A 13,794-nucleotide genomic window follows, 5' to 3' on the forward strand; every position below is an offset into this window, starting at 1 on the left:
GTGACAGGCAACCGACTTTCGGTCTCTAACCTCTGGTCAGGGTGGATGGACTAGGTAGGATGTGGTGCTGGACACCCAGACCTCTGGGTAGGTAGCCCCTCTCCTTCCCAGGCCCTCTTGGGAGTGGCCTGAGTCAGTGGGCTGGTACTTATCTGCAAGGGTGGCCCTCTCGTTCAACGAGGACAGGAACCTGAGTGGTGGGTGCTCCTGCCACCAGCACCCCACCCTCATCCACGGACATGGACCTGACCCCTGGCATTGACCTCACCACCATTATGTTTTCCTGGCTGCTGCTTCCTGAAGAAGGTAGTTACAAGCGCGTTCAGCCAAGCAGGTCAAAAGTCTCCATGATTAAGACAGTGGATCAGAGGTCACCACTACAAACCTAGGAGCTGTGGCCAGAGCCAGGGAAGACCAAATTCCTAAGAAAAGCTAAGCCTGGACCAGATGGGCACCAGGGAGGCTGTGAGGTGAGTTACAGGGGGCTCCACCCTTTACAGCTGGCTCTTGGGGATGCTGGCTGAAGGGAGGCTTCTCCTGGAATGGCTGCCCCTGGGGCCTCCAATCAGAGAAGAGGCCAGCCCAATCTTCAAAACCCCTTCCGCCTTCAAGACCTCTGCGGGTGGGGACACGAGAGGATTATGGCAAGGAAGTGTCGTGGTGCAAATGCCCTCTGATTTATTATCTTCTCAGTCACCAGCACTGGGAAATTGGTGGCTGTACCCGTCAGAGGCGTTTGAACCAGAGTGACTCCATTTTGGGTGAGGGCTAGGAAAATGAGGCCGGGATTTGCTGGGCTGCATTCTCAGAAAGTCAGGCATTTCTAGCCTCTAGATGTTTACAGTTAAGGGAACAAATTAATAATGTTTACGACACAGACCCAGATTTGGGAAGGTCCAGATACTCTGATATCTGGAGAGCAAAGGCATTCCTAATTTTGCTTTAAAAATAATAATGTCGGCCGGGCACGGTGGCTCACACCTATAATCCCAGCAATTTGGGAGGCCGAGGCGGGTGGATCATTTGAGGTCAGGAGTTCGAGACCAGCCTGGTCAACATGGTGAAACCCTGTGTCTACTAAAAATACAAAAATTAGCTGGGCGTGGTGGTGCATGCCTGTAATCCCAGCTACTCAGGAGGCTGAGGCAGGAGAATTGCTTGAAACTGGGAGGTGGAGTTTGCAGTGAGCCAAGAGCCCGCCACTGCCCTCCAGCCTGGGCAACAGAGCGAGACTCTATCTCAATAATAATAATAATAATAATAATATCAATTGTTGCATAATATAGTAATTAAGAAAATTAATCCTTTATCACAAACTCTTGTAGCAGAGCACATGTCCCCATACATACAACGTATTGCATGCATTCCTTCTCTGACTTTGGGGAACGTCCTACTCTATGGAGTAGCTGTCCTTTCACCACTTACTTTCTTAATAAACTTGCTTTTCCTTTGCACTGCAGACTCGCCCTGAATTCTTTCTTGTGCAAGATCCAAGAACCCTCTCTTGGGGTCTGGATCAGGACCCCTTTCCTGTAACATGCCTTCTGTCAGAGGAAGATTATGGGGCTCAGAACATCAGATAACTCTCCTGTGGAGACTGAGCAAAGGCAGAGCTGGAGCTGGAGGCTTCAGAGCTCTGCCCCACTGCTGGTGGGGCTTGGGTGGTGAGTTGCCACTGCCCTCTGCAGAATCCACCCACATGGGGGTAGCCCAGGTGCAGCAACTCCCAGGGATAGCAGAGCCTTGCCCGGAGCTGGGGATGGGCTGTCAGGGAAGACATTGCAACGCTGAAAAAGGTGATGCCAGCAGAGCAGGAGAGGCTGTGATCAGGGCTGGGAAACTCCAAAGCCCAAAGTGGCTCTTTGTGGCCAGTTAGTTTTCCCAGGGATGCTCCCTCATGGCTCCCTCCCCATCCTGTCCTCACTCCGGGGACTCCACCCTGGCTTAGACTACAAGGAGATGGGATTGTGGAGGCAGCCCAGGCAAGAAGGGAGAGGGCGGATGAGCTCAGAGGCCTCAGCTTTGGCTGAGTGGGAACTGTGCTTTTCTTAGGAATTTCCTTATCCTGATTTCTTTCCAAGTCACTTCATTTCTCTCCCATCTTGGCCCCTCCTTGGCTTTGGCCATCTGTTCCCAAAAGGAGGCCACGGGGTGGGAGGGAGGGGTGGGGGGAGGGAAGGAGTTGTCGATGGGATTTTACTAAGTGCCAAGCCGCCTGAAACCTCATTTAATCCTCCCCACGGCCCTATGAGGTGGGTATGTTTGTCTTATGTTACAGATGATACAACTGAGGCTCAGAGAGCTTAAGGGACTTGCCCCCAAACCCATCTAAGTCCCCTGAGTGCTCAGCCAAAATTCCAAGCTCTGGATGAGATGTTGTGTACGCCCTGCTGGTGCAGCCTTTAAAAAAAATTAATAGACTTTATTTTTAGAGCAATTTTAGGCTCACATAAAAATTCAGCAGGAAGTACGGAGGGTTCCCATCTTATTAACATCTTGCATCCATGTGGGACATTTGAGGTGCAGCCTTTTTTTCAGAGATGCTGGGTTCTACTGCCCTGAGGCAGAGCCCTCAGCCCAGCCCCAAAGACCAGGACTGTGCAGTTGAGGGGCAGAGGAGAAAGCCTGGCTGCTTTCCCCGCAGTGGAAGCTGTGAGATGCTAGCCAAGAAGGGATCTTAATAACACAGGGCGAGGCATTCTGGGGAGGGGCTGCCTAATCTCCTCCCTCTTCTCGGATCTGGGAAGGCTGCCCAGCTGAACCTGACTCTATTGTCCCAGGAGCGGAGGCTGGGCTGAGTCCTCCTCTTCCTCTCTCACCAGAGTCTCCCTTCCAGGTTTGGGGTGGGGGAGGTAAGCGGGGAAGGAGGCAGCTGGTGACCAAGGAATGGAGTATCCAGGCCATCCCCACGTTAGAGATGAGTGGCCTCAGAGGGGTTCCCTGGAGGGCCGGTGGCTTGGCCCTGCCTGGGGAACAGAGCCCTACACCAGCTGACCTATTGATCAGCCCCTGCTTAGTTTTCGATTGAGTCTCTTTCCCTGGGCCCTCAATCCTACTGCCAGGAACACTCCATCCCAGCCCAAGAGGAGCTCCAACCCCAGGGGTAAGCCCAGCCTCTGATCCTCCTGTGTGTGAGAGCAACAAGACACATGCACGCACACTTCACACCCTTCCTCTCTGCTCCAGAGTCATACTGGTGCTACAAGGTTCAAGCCGAGTCCTCCAACTACACCTGCTTGGGTGAGTACAGCCAGTCCAGGGGACTGCTCTTTCTGCATGGTGGGCACCACACAGGCCGAAATGGAGACCCCGGAAGGATGGGAAGGCGAGGGGTGATGGTGGCCTCCCAGGCAGATATCAGTTCCCAGCATACACAAACAAACATACACACACACACTCTCTCTCTCTCTCACACACACAAAGATATATAAACACACACACACAACACACACACAAGCACACACTCACTCTCTCACACACATGCAGACAAACACACGCTCACACTTACCACACAAACCCACACTCTCACACTCACACAAACACACACTCACACTCTCCCGTCCTGGTGCTCAGGGGCCAAGGAGTGTAGAGTGACCTGAGTCTTCACTGGCACCTGCTGTCACCAAGAGGGCATGTTCCCTGTGGAATGAATCGGCAGCAGCATTAAAGGAAGAAAGGCGTTTTGCTGTTTCCCGTAACAAAACAGGGAGTTGTTTCTATCCCCATGACACCCCTTGCAGGGGGCCTGAGTGATGGTCCTTTATGCTCTTAAACTAGTCCTTTCAGCTGCCACGTGGTGTCCTCTGAGCAGGACCACCCGATCTTCTGGGCACCCCTCACCCAACGTGACCACTGCCTCTAGACATTGCCTCCCAGGCTGGACACCAGGGGCCAGAGTTGCTCGCTGCTCCCTTTACGCTCCACGAAGGTGTTCCCAAAGCAGAGCTGTTCATATTTCCATGAAATCACCCTTCCCAAAAGTAAGAAAGAAAGAAAGAAAGAAAGAAAGAAAGAAAGCACCCTTCCCTTTTTCACGTGCAGCTTCCACTCTCCTTATGCCCCTGGTGTGAGTCCCAGAGGCTGAGTGGCTGCCACATTGAACTCAGAGTCCCTCCTCCCCTACATCTCTACATCTCTGAAGCTTCACTTGGACCCAGCTTGTCATACCCAACCCTATTGCATTAAGAGAGGTGTTTCCCAGGAGGCCACTCAGGCAGTAGACCCAGGCAAGTCTGTCCTATCATGTTGCAAGCAGCTCCTTATGTGGCTTGACCCCAGGGGCTAAACAAGGATACACAGCTTCATCTAGAGTAGAATGAACCCCAATTCAATAGCCTCATGGAGACTGGGGACAGACCAGGCAGCAGAATGGAGATGCAAAGCCACCTAGGGCTCAAGGACTGGGAAGCAGATTCCCTGGGGAAGACACATGGAGTTAGGGAACAGCAGAAGCTGAGGATCAAGCACCTCGTACACCCAGACGCCGCATGTGGAAACCACTCTTCAAGCTGTAACAATACCAGGTTGTGTCAGCCCCTGAAGGAAAGCTGGCATAAATAGAGCCTGGAAAACCAGGCTTATCTTTGCACAATGGGCAAGGTAAATATTTAGTCCCAGTCCTGGAATGGTGCCTAGTAGTTTCATTCTTTGCTATCATTTTTCCTTTTATTCACTTATGCTGCAAACATTTGCCACCTGCCCTCCCTCTATGTGGCCAACCTTGGCCTGGGCACTTCAATGCTCTGATGACTAAGACATGATCCCCCATTCTTTTCCTCAGGGTCTCTTGCTGGGGGAGCAGACAGGGAACAGAGCCTGACCAACATGGAGAAACCCCATCTCTACTAAAAATACAAAATTAGCCGGGCGTGGTGGCTCATGCCTGTAATCCCAGCTACTCAGGTGGCTGAGGCAGGAGAATTGCTTGAACCTGAGAGGCGGAGGTTGTAGTGAGCTGGGATCACTCCATTGCACTCCAGCCTGGGCAACAAGAGCGAAAATCCGTCTCAAAAAAAAAACAAAAAAAACCTAAAATAAAATAAATAAATACGTAAATAAAATAGATATGTATTTATGCAAACCATAGGAAAATGTTTGGCAACCATCCCAAGATACCTGATGATGTGAAATACTTTTATTACAACTGGCCTGACCTTCAAAGGCCTTCGCAGCTCCTGCCTTCCTGTTACCGTCTACTATGTTCCTCATTCACCTTCCACTCGGCACCAACAGGCTGCACTGCCTCCAAAACGCATCACTTGAATCCTGCCTCTGCTCCTTTGTCCATCTGAATCACCCTCTCCACATTTCTGACCCTGTAATCCTGATCTCACTTCATGAGGCCGTTCGCTTCCCTTTTGCATTTAGCTTTCCCCGGGGTACACTGTCAATAGCCTACTGTCTGATGTCATCAGTCAGCACTTCATCAGAGGCAATTATGTCTACAGAGCTTTTGGCTCATTACTGTCACTCCTCCTTACATGTGTGCATATGCATATCATCTTTCCCTAATGAGACTGGAAATAATGATTCATTCCCTGGAGCAGTGGTTTCCATAAATGACCAACTCACAGACCAGTGCAAACTGGCTGCGGAAGAGCTTACTCTGAGAAACTTATTAGAATGCAGATTCTCGGACTGCGTGGGAGAGGAGGATCTCATAAATCTGGGTGTAATAGGCACAGAACATTAGGTGTAATATGGGCGGGACTCTGGACTCAGCATATCCAACAAGCTGCTGGCTGATTCCAATCATGCCGATGAATTGCCAGGTTGGGAACTGCTGCCCCCGGAGAACCTAGCAGAGAGCTCTGTACATGGTAGGTGCTCACTCCCCTATTGTTTGGGTGTATGCTTCCTGATAATGAACTTGATCATAACATTATTGTTGTATTGTGCCTGTATTGTTTCCTTAAGTGAGGGAAGAATGCTTTTGAGTACCTAACAGGTGGCAAGCTGTGTGCCTACTTACATACATGATCTATTCCTTTTAATAACCTTTGGAAATAAAGTGGTATTTTCATTGGGCATTAGAAATCTGAAAACTTTTGTTTACAGCTGTTGCAACAGCAGAACTAGAATTTGACTTCCGACATAATGGGCTCAAAATCTATGACCTTTCTGCTCACCAGAGGGCGTGAACTGCTGGTTTGTACCTGGCTTGCAGATACCTTCTTTGAGCAGCACAATGTTCAATATTAAAAAAATTTACCAACACTTCTAAACTGGATACTTTGTGTTAATATCTGGGTTTCTGGCTTCTCTTCATGGGGGGGGGGAAAAAAAAGGTTTGGTGAACACTGGGGCCCACATTCCTGCAGGGCAACAGTCACATGGAGCCTTTAGATGGGCATGTGCCTAGAACACACTAGAGTCCCCATCGCTCCCCGTTCTCTTACATTCTATTCCCAACTAGGTTGTTATAGGCCCGGGTTTGTGACTGTTGCACACTTATCTACTCTCTTGCTTCCCACTGCTCAGGAAGTCTGGCAAACTTAAAAGGCCTCTTTTTGTTGCTCTCTCCTGTATGGATCTCTGATCATAGAGGTGTGTGCATTTCTGACTTTGTGATTTCAATACTAAGGAAGCTGTTGGCACATTATCAAGGGAAACTGGGATCGCTGCTCCCCAACTTACACATTCTGGTGTGTCCCAGTAAAATTCTATATTCAGCCTCCAAACTAGCTGGGAAAAACATGTCAAATCATCTACTTGCTCCAATTCAATGGTGTTTAGAAGTAAAAAGTCACTGTGAGCAGTGCCACCAAGTGGTGGAGAGACTCCATGCAGAATCGCCACCTTCAGCCAGAGAGGCTGGGAGGCCGAAGACCTCTCTCAACGCACAGGGCCGTTCAGAAACTAGAAACGAAATGCTTGCCCATCTCCCTAGGCCGCTCCTTCTGAGGCTTTTTGAGACAAGGTCTCACTGTCACCCAGGCTGGAGTGCAGTGGCACAATCGAGGCTCACTGCAACCTCAACCTTCTGGGTTCAAGCGATCCTCCCACCTCAGCCTCCTGAGTAGCTGGGGTGACTACAGGCACGGGCCATCACACCCAGCTGATTTTTTTTTTTTTTTTTTTAGTAGAAATGAGGTCTCGCCATATTGCTCAGACTGGTCTTGAACCAGCCCATTTTTAGCTTTTTAAAAGACAGCCGTGGCCAGCCATGGCAGCTCACACTTGTAATCACTGCACTTTGGGAAGCTGAGGTGGGCAGATAGCTTGAGCCGAGGAGTTCAAGACCAGCCTGGGCAACATGGTGAAACCCCATCTCTACAAAAAATACACAAATTAGCTGGGTGTGATGGTGCACATCTGTGGTCCCAGCTACTGGGGAGGCTGAGGTGGGAGGATTGCTTGAGCCTGGGAGGTCAAGGCGGCAGTGAGCCATGATTACCTCACTGCATTCCAGCCTGGGCAACAGAGACCCTGCCTCTATCTAAAAAAAAAAAGAAAGAAAGAAACCTAAAAACAGACTGGCACTTAAAAGAGTTGTGCTTCATTTTTTGACTTTCTGTACTAATTTTCTGTTTGTTCCTTTCCTTAAACAAGCTGCCACTGCTGCTGATTCAACATGTTTCATTTTATATATATATATATATATATATATATATTTTTTTTTTTTTAGACAGAGTTTCGCTCTTGTTGCCCAGGCTGGAGTGCAATGGCGTGATCTCGGCTCACTGCAACCTCTGTCTCCCGGGTTCAAGCAATTCTCCTGCCTCAGCCTCCCAAGTAGCTGGGTTTACAGGCATGCACCACCATGCCCGGCTAATTTTGTATTTTTAGTAGAGACGGGGTTTCTCCATGTTGGTCAGGCTGGTCTGGAACTCTCAGCCTTAGGTGATCTGCCTGCCTTGGCCTTCCAAAGTGCTGGGATTACAGGCGTAAGCCACTGGGCCTGGCCCATTTTATACATTTTTAATGTGTATTCTTGTTTTTGGAAAATGTGAACAGAGGACTATTAAACTCTTTTAACATCAGTATAGCAAGGAGGTAAAACAACAAACAACAAAACAAACAAAAAAAACCCTTTTTGTAAAATAGGATTGAGTATCATTGGATTGAGCACTTATCAAGCAACTGTGCCAGGCATTTGTGTCCTTCATTTAATTCTTACAAGCCTGAGTGTTCGGTATTTTAATTTTATAGGTGAACAAATAGAAGCTGAGGGTGAAGGACCTACAGCTGTCACGTTCATCTCTTCTCAACACTGCCAACTGTCCCCTTGGATCTCCCAGACAGACAAGGGACATCTCTGGTTTCTCAGTGCCCCCTAGAAACCTAGGGTCATTTCAAGGCATTATGCAAATGAGAAGCTTTCCTTCTCTTCACCTCATCTCCTGATCTGCACAAAAATGACTGTAGGACCCACTGTAGGTACCGATGTAGTCACCAATCCTCAGTTTACCACCTGCTCTCTACTTGCTTCCCTGCCATAACTTTCTAAAAGGGATGTGAGCCATGTTTAAAGTCACCTGGTCACTGGAGGGATCTTGTTCTACCCTCTGTAGTAGTACCTCTGTAGGGTAGTACCCACTGTAGGGATCTTGTTCTACATCAGTGGTTGCCAACGTTTTTGGCACCAGGGACTGGTATTGTGGAAGACAATTTTTCCATGGACTGGGGGGATGGGGGAATGGTTTCAGGATAAAACTGTTCCACCTCAAATCATCAGGCATTAGATTCTCATAAGGAGCACACAACCTAGATTGCTAGCATGTGCAGTTCACAATAGGGTTCATTCTCCTGTGAGAATGACATGCTGCTGCTGATCTAACAGGAGGCAGAGCTCAGGTGGTAATGGGAGCAAGGGGGAGTGGCTATAAATACAGCTCACCGCTCACCTCCTGCTGTGCAGCCCGGTTCCTAACAGGCCATGGACGGTACTGGTCTGTAGCCCAGGAGTTGGGGAATCCTGCTCTACAGAGTTTCCAACCTCAGAGATGATGCATCCCCTCTGTAAGTCAGAAAAAAATTATTCAAGTAGGAGAACTAAAACAGGATCACAGAGAGGGAGGCTGAAGAATTTTACATTCTGTGTTTACTTGTATGAGGAAAAACAGCACATAGGGGCATCCACAGTATTTAATTCGTTTGGATAACAGTTACAGATAAACAGGTACACCCATATACAATTACCAATACTTTTTATACAGTTCATATTTCAGTACATCAACACTATTTTATTTACACTCTATTTATGTACATTAACATCTTTCTAAAGCCAGTGCATTGTCAACAAGTTTTATACAGTAATTTACAAGATGAATGTAGTTAATAATTTAATAAATTTTCAGCTAGTTCATGAATTAAAAAAATTAATTACAACCAGTATAACAAACACAGAGCAAACAACATTAGTAGATTGTGCTACCTGCTTAAATAAAACATCTGTAAAGAAATTATTTAAAATCTTCCACTTTTTAATGGGACATGTCCAGGTAGGAATGGACAGATTTTATATACTGAAAATCTTGAAACTATAAAGTATGCATTTTGTCTGACTTTATTACATTAGACAATTTAGGCCACTCCTACCTACTTGCAATTATATTTTTTCTGAAAAGGATTTCAATTTAGGTAGCCATTTCAGATAACCTTTCCAAATGCTCTGAGAACTAGATATTCATGGTTACTGGCCTCAGATATCAGAACGCAAATGCTTAGTTACACTGGTAATTACTACCTATGAGGAAGAAAGGCTAGTGGAATCTGACAGTTAATGAGAATCAACTTGCAAGGTCTAAATGAATAAACAAAGCCCAAAAATAAGGTGAAACATTTCCTTCAAGTATGTATTAAAAAACTACATGAAAAAAACTCTACCTGAAATAAATAATATTTATACTTTTGTTCCAGTCTTGAATAATTAGAGCAAAAACAAAGTAAACAAAGAAACATAACCTTCAATGACTACTGTAAAATTTAAAAAAAAGGCAAATATCAAAATAAAAAAATTAGTGAACATGCAAACAAAGCAAAACTAAAGTTGACTTCCTAAAACCACCAATTTCATTAAATATACTTATGAACTCCTAATGTCTGGGACGTGTTTTGTTTGTAATTTATAGCCCTTAGAGCCACCAAATACACACAAGCAAGTTCATTTGCATGTGTTCTCTCTTTTTTAAAGTGCAAAATAAACACAGAAAAGAACAACCACTAATTGCGAAACGTGATCTAGCTCTGATGCCGCTTACTTTCCCAGAAGCTCTTGTTGCAACATGTGCACGTGAAGATGCTGCAAATATTGGCAACTGCTCCCCTTCCCTCAGCATGGGCAGGGCCAGGGGTGCAGAATACATTTCTGAGGATACTTGAAGTATCCTAAATGTAAGATGCCTCCACTGGGAGGGCCATGGTAGCTGGATTTCCCAGGATGTTTTTCTTTCTACTGGGTCTCCCTCTGGGTGGAAGGCACATAGCTCTTAAGAGAGCCTCCCTTTCAGACTGACCACTCTATGCCCCTGCCACCAATGACTGGTTGTGCCTCAAACATAAACACAACAGCAAAAACAAAAAGCAAGAAAGACAAAGAAAGGGTATGGAAACTTTAAAAAATAAATTGAAAAATCCTCGCCCGTGCCGTAAGAATCATTTGCACACCTTCATGATCTGGCTTTCTCCATCTTGTCAATATAATCGAATAAACTTCGGGAAGAAGGAGGTAGCATATCATGTCATCCCTAGACAACATTACAATTTTTTGTTTTTTACTTTGACTCCAAGGAAATCTTTAATATTTGTTATGATTATTGGTAAACTCTATACTCACTACATATTTGTTCATATCTGGACAAGCACAATTGAATTCTTATTTGGTCCCAGGTGGCTGGTGCCAAACCTTTTGTTTGCAGGCTAATGGTGGGATCTGTCTGAAAGTTCTCTATCGGACAACTTGTATGAGACTTTAAAATAAAATTATTGCTACTCTTAAAGTTAACTATTTTAATTAGAATTTGTATTCTAACAGGATAAAATAACTACATTTAGCTTGCCTTTCAGTGACATTTTTGCCAAGTACAGCTTGGCAAGGAGTCATCTCCCTCACCACCAAGCTGTCTAGCAGCCAGAGTGGTAGCTTTACTGTAACATACAGTACTTTTTGTAATCAGACTCAAAGTCTTCATCCATACTGCTTGTGTCTGCCATCTTTTTGCCATCAATCTTTGGCAGAAATTGTGCATAGTCTATCCCCTGCTGCTCATAGAAAAGAATGTAGGCAGAGTCGGTGTCAATTTCATCAGGGTGACATTCCTGAAAGGGCAAGAAAAACCTTTAACAAAAAGCCATCGCTATTATGGCTCTAAATCCTTGCCAGGAAAGGGAAGACCAACCCTCTGTAATTACTAAACCTGATTGCTTCCAATAAGCTCACTAGTTTGGCTGTCTCACACCTGCCCCTTTAAAATGAGCCCCATTATTTCCAATGTTTGCTTTGGGGAAAATATTTTGACCACAGACAAGTCAAAACAGAATGACCTAAAACCCCATCAAATTCTATTTATTTATTTTGTATGTATGTATTTATTTTTTTGAGATGGAGTCTCACTCTGTCACCAGGCTGGTGTGCACTGGTGTGATCTCAGCTCACTGCAATCTCTGCCTCCTGGGTTCAAGGGATTCTCCTGCCTCAGCCTCCTGAGTAGCTGGGACTACAGGCATGTGCCACCACGCCTGGCTAATTTTTTGTATTTTTAGTAGAGACAGGGTTTCACCATATTAGCCAGGATGGTCTCAATCTCCTGACCTCATGATCCACCCTCCTTGGCCTCCCAAAGTGCTGGGATTACAGGCATGAGCCACCGCACTCAGCCCAACCCCATCGAATTCTAACAGTCTAGAAGATAGGAGCTTTTTGCATTAACTAACTCCTTTTTTTTTTTTTTTTTTGAGACAGAGTCTTGCTCTGTTGCCCAGGCTGGAGTGCAGTGCTATAGTCTTGGCTCACTGCAACCTCCACCTCCCAGGTTCAAGCCATTCTCCTGCCTCAGCCTCCCGAGTAGCTGGGATTACAGGCATGCGCCAACATGCCCAACTAATTTTTGTATTTTTAGTAGAGATGGGGTTTCACCATTTTGGCCAGTCTGGTCTCGAACTCCTGACATCAAGTGATCCACCTCCTAAGCCTACCTCAGCCTCCCAAAGTGCTGGGATTACAGGCATGAGCCACTGTGCCTGGTCAACTAACTCTTTATTTTTCCTCACTACTCATGTTTTCATTCCCTACTCTGCATATCACTTTTGTTCCTTTAATACTGACAGCATCTATATATTGATTCTAAAAGAAATATCTATTTCCTATTCAAGAGATAGTCCATTATTTCAACAAATGTTCCCCGGTTCTGTTGATATTCTGTTTCTAACTTTCATTCAAAGATTGAGAATGTTTACCTCACAGATGCTGTCATTGTAGCAGTACCACTTGCAGTTTGGATTTTTGGCATAAGTGACGTAATGGCCCCCACTCAGAATTCCTGAATGGCACTGTAAGAGATAAGAGAGTGGAGGTATGTTAGTAGTTAACTGTACTATGGCCAGGATATAGCACTAGGATCTGAGCAGAAGAACACTGATCATGTAAATGATCAGTAGGTGAGAAAATATTTTAGAACCCTCTAACTTTCTCTAAAACCAAAATAAGCAAAAAGCAAAATACAAAAGTCATAAGCTCCAAGTCTTGTGTGGATAAACAATCATTTTATAATGTAATTATTATTATTATTATTATTATTTTGAGACAGGGGCTTGCTCTATCACCCAGGCTGGGGTGCAGTCGAGTGATCACAACTCTCTAAAGACTTGACCTCCTGGGCTCAGGTGATCCTCCTGCCTCAGCCTTCCAAGTAGCTGGGACCACAGGCACATGCCACCATACATCGCTCCATTTTAAAATTATTTGTAGAGATGGGGCCCAGGCTGGTCTCAAACTCCTGGGCTCAAGCGATCCTCCTGCCTCAGCCTTCTAAAGTGCTGGGATTACAGGTGTGAGCCACTACACCTGGGCAAACCCAGATTTCTATGTTAACTTTTCTATCACTAAGCTCAATGCTAGGAAATAAGCAGGACCTGAAAAATACTTGCTCATGAATACATGAAGACAAGTGAACAAAACACGGACCACTCTCTGAAAACCATACAATAAACCACTTACTGAAATTGCATATAGATTATAAATAGGCTTAATATGAGTGTCTTCTCTTTGGTCATCAGTGCTGTCTTCTTCACTGTGGTTACCAAGCTGACCATTGCTGTAGCCATTGCCACAGCCATTGCCACATGCTTCATGCTCATAAAGGAATCCATTGGCCAAAGCTACCTCGTGGTCCTGAGGAGTGACCAGCTCTGGTTGGCTGTCCCCCTGCATATGCCCTCGGCTCAAGGCGTCAGCCAGCTCACAGATCTGCCCAGCCCCATTCCCTTGGCTGGCATCCAAGTTCTTCTTACTACTTGACAGTTTATTTTTGCTGCCAATCTGGGGCAGCCGGAGCCTCCCTTTGCTCCTCCCCAAAGTCTGTGGGCTGCTATTAGGGCTGCTGTTTTTGCTGGAGGGACAGCTGGTTCCACTTTTTCTTGATGAAGAAGGAGAACCTGTGAACAGGACAGAAGAAAAGATTCACAAATCCAAATGTCACAAAGTAAGCCAGCCCCAAATGCTAACTCTGAGGTTAGCTTCACAACTGTACACACAAAGGTAAAGACAGGGGAGTCGTGACTGGCTACCCTTTAGTTCCTATTATGTAGCCAGTAAGTTAGCCAGTAAGTTACATTTTTGTCTTCTTCAATGCCGAG

The 13,794-nt window shown here is 46.0% G+C and overlaps 2 protein-coding genes across 6 annotated transcripts in view; one reads left to right on the plus strand and one right to left on the minus strand.

The window, feature by feature from the left end:
* The first annotated feature begins 239 nt into the window (after nucleotides 1-239).
* On the plus strand, nucleotides 240-5,710 carry LOC129029884 (protein FAM106C-like). Its single transcript, XM_063657019.1, has 4 exons — nucleotides 240-306; nucleotides 1,689-1,796; nucleotides 3,187-3,240; nucleotides 5,172-5,710. The coding sequence occupies exons 1-4, from the start codon at nucleotides 240-242 to the stop codon at nucleotides 5,690-5,692; spliced, it is 750 nt and encodes a 249-aa protein (XP_063513089.1). The 3' UTR covers nucleotides 5,693-5,710.
* Nucleotides 5,711-9,035: 3,325 nt separating this feature from the next.
* LOC129029899 (ubiquitin carboxyl-terminal hydrolase 6-like) overlaps nucleotides 9,036-13,794 on the minus strand; it is a 49,351-nt gene continuing 44,592 nt past the window's right edge. For 4 of the 5 annotated variants that reach the window (XM_054474713.2, XM_054474714.2, XM_054474701.2 and 1 more), the window contains 3 exons: nucleotides 13,157-13,593; nucleotides 12,397-12,489; nucleotides 10,657-11,259 (listed from right to left, as the gene is read on the minus strand). In XM_054474713.2, coding sequence (XP_054330688.1) covers nucleotides 11,086-11,259; nucleotides 12,397-12,489; nucleotides 13,157-13,593 — 704 coding nt within the window. In that variant the 3' untranslated portion in view covers nucleotides 10,657-11,085. Of the gene's footprint in view, nucleotides 11,260-12,396; nucleotides 12,490-13,156; nucleotides 13,594-13,794 lie in introns of all 5 variants that reach the window. The other variant, XM_063656581.1, reaches the window with a different exon arrangement.

Source organism: Pongo pygmaeus, chromosome 19, assembly GCF_028885625.2.
Source record: "Pongo pygmaeus isolate AG05252 chromosome 19, NHGRI_mPonPyg2-v2.0_pri, whole genome shotgun sequence".
Taxonomy (NCBI): domain Eukaryota; kingdom Metazoa; phylum Chordata; class Mammalia; order Primates; family Hominidae; genus Pongo; species Pongo pygmaeus.

Bases quoted from the DNA above. Each gene is read 5' to 3' on its own strand.
- LOC129029884 (XM_063657019.1), top strand. From the start codon at position 240: ATGGACCTGACCCCTGGCATTGACCTCACCACCATTATGTTTTCCTGG. The intron at 307-1,688 runs GTAGTTACAAGC...TGCCCTCTGCAG, and splicing joins GCTGCTGCTTCCTGAAGAAG to AATCCACCCACATGGGGGTA. The intron at 1,797-3,186 runs GTGATGCCAGCA...TCTCTGCTCCAG, and splicing joins ACATTGCAACGCTGAAAAAG to AGTCATACTGGTGCTACAAG.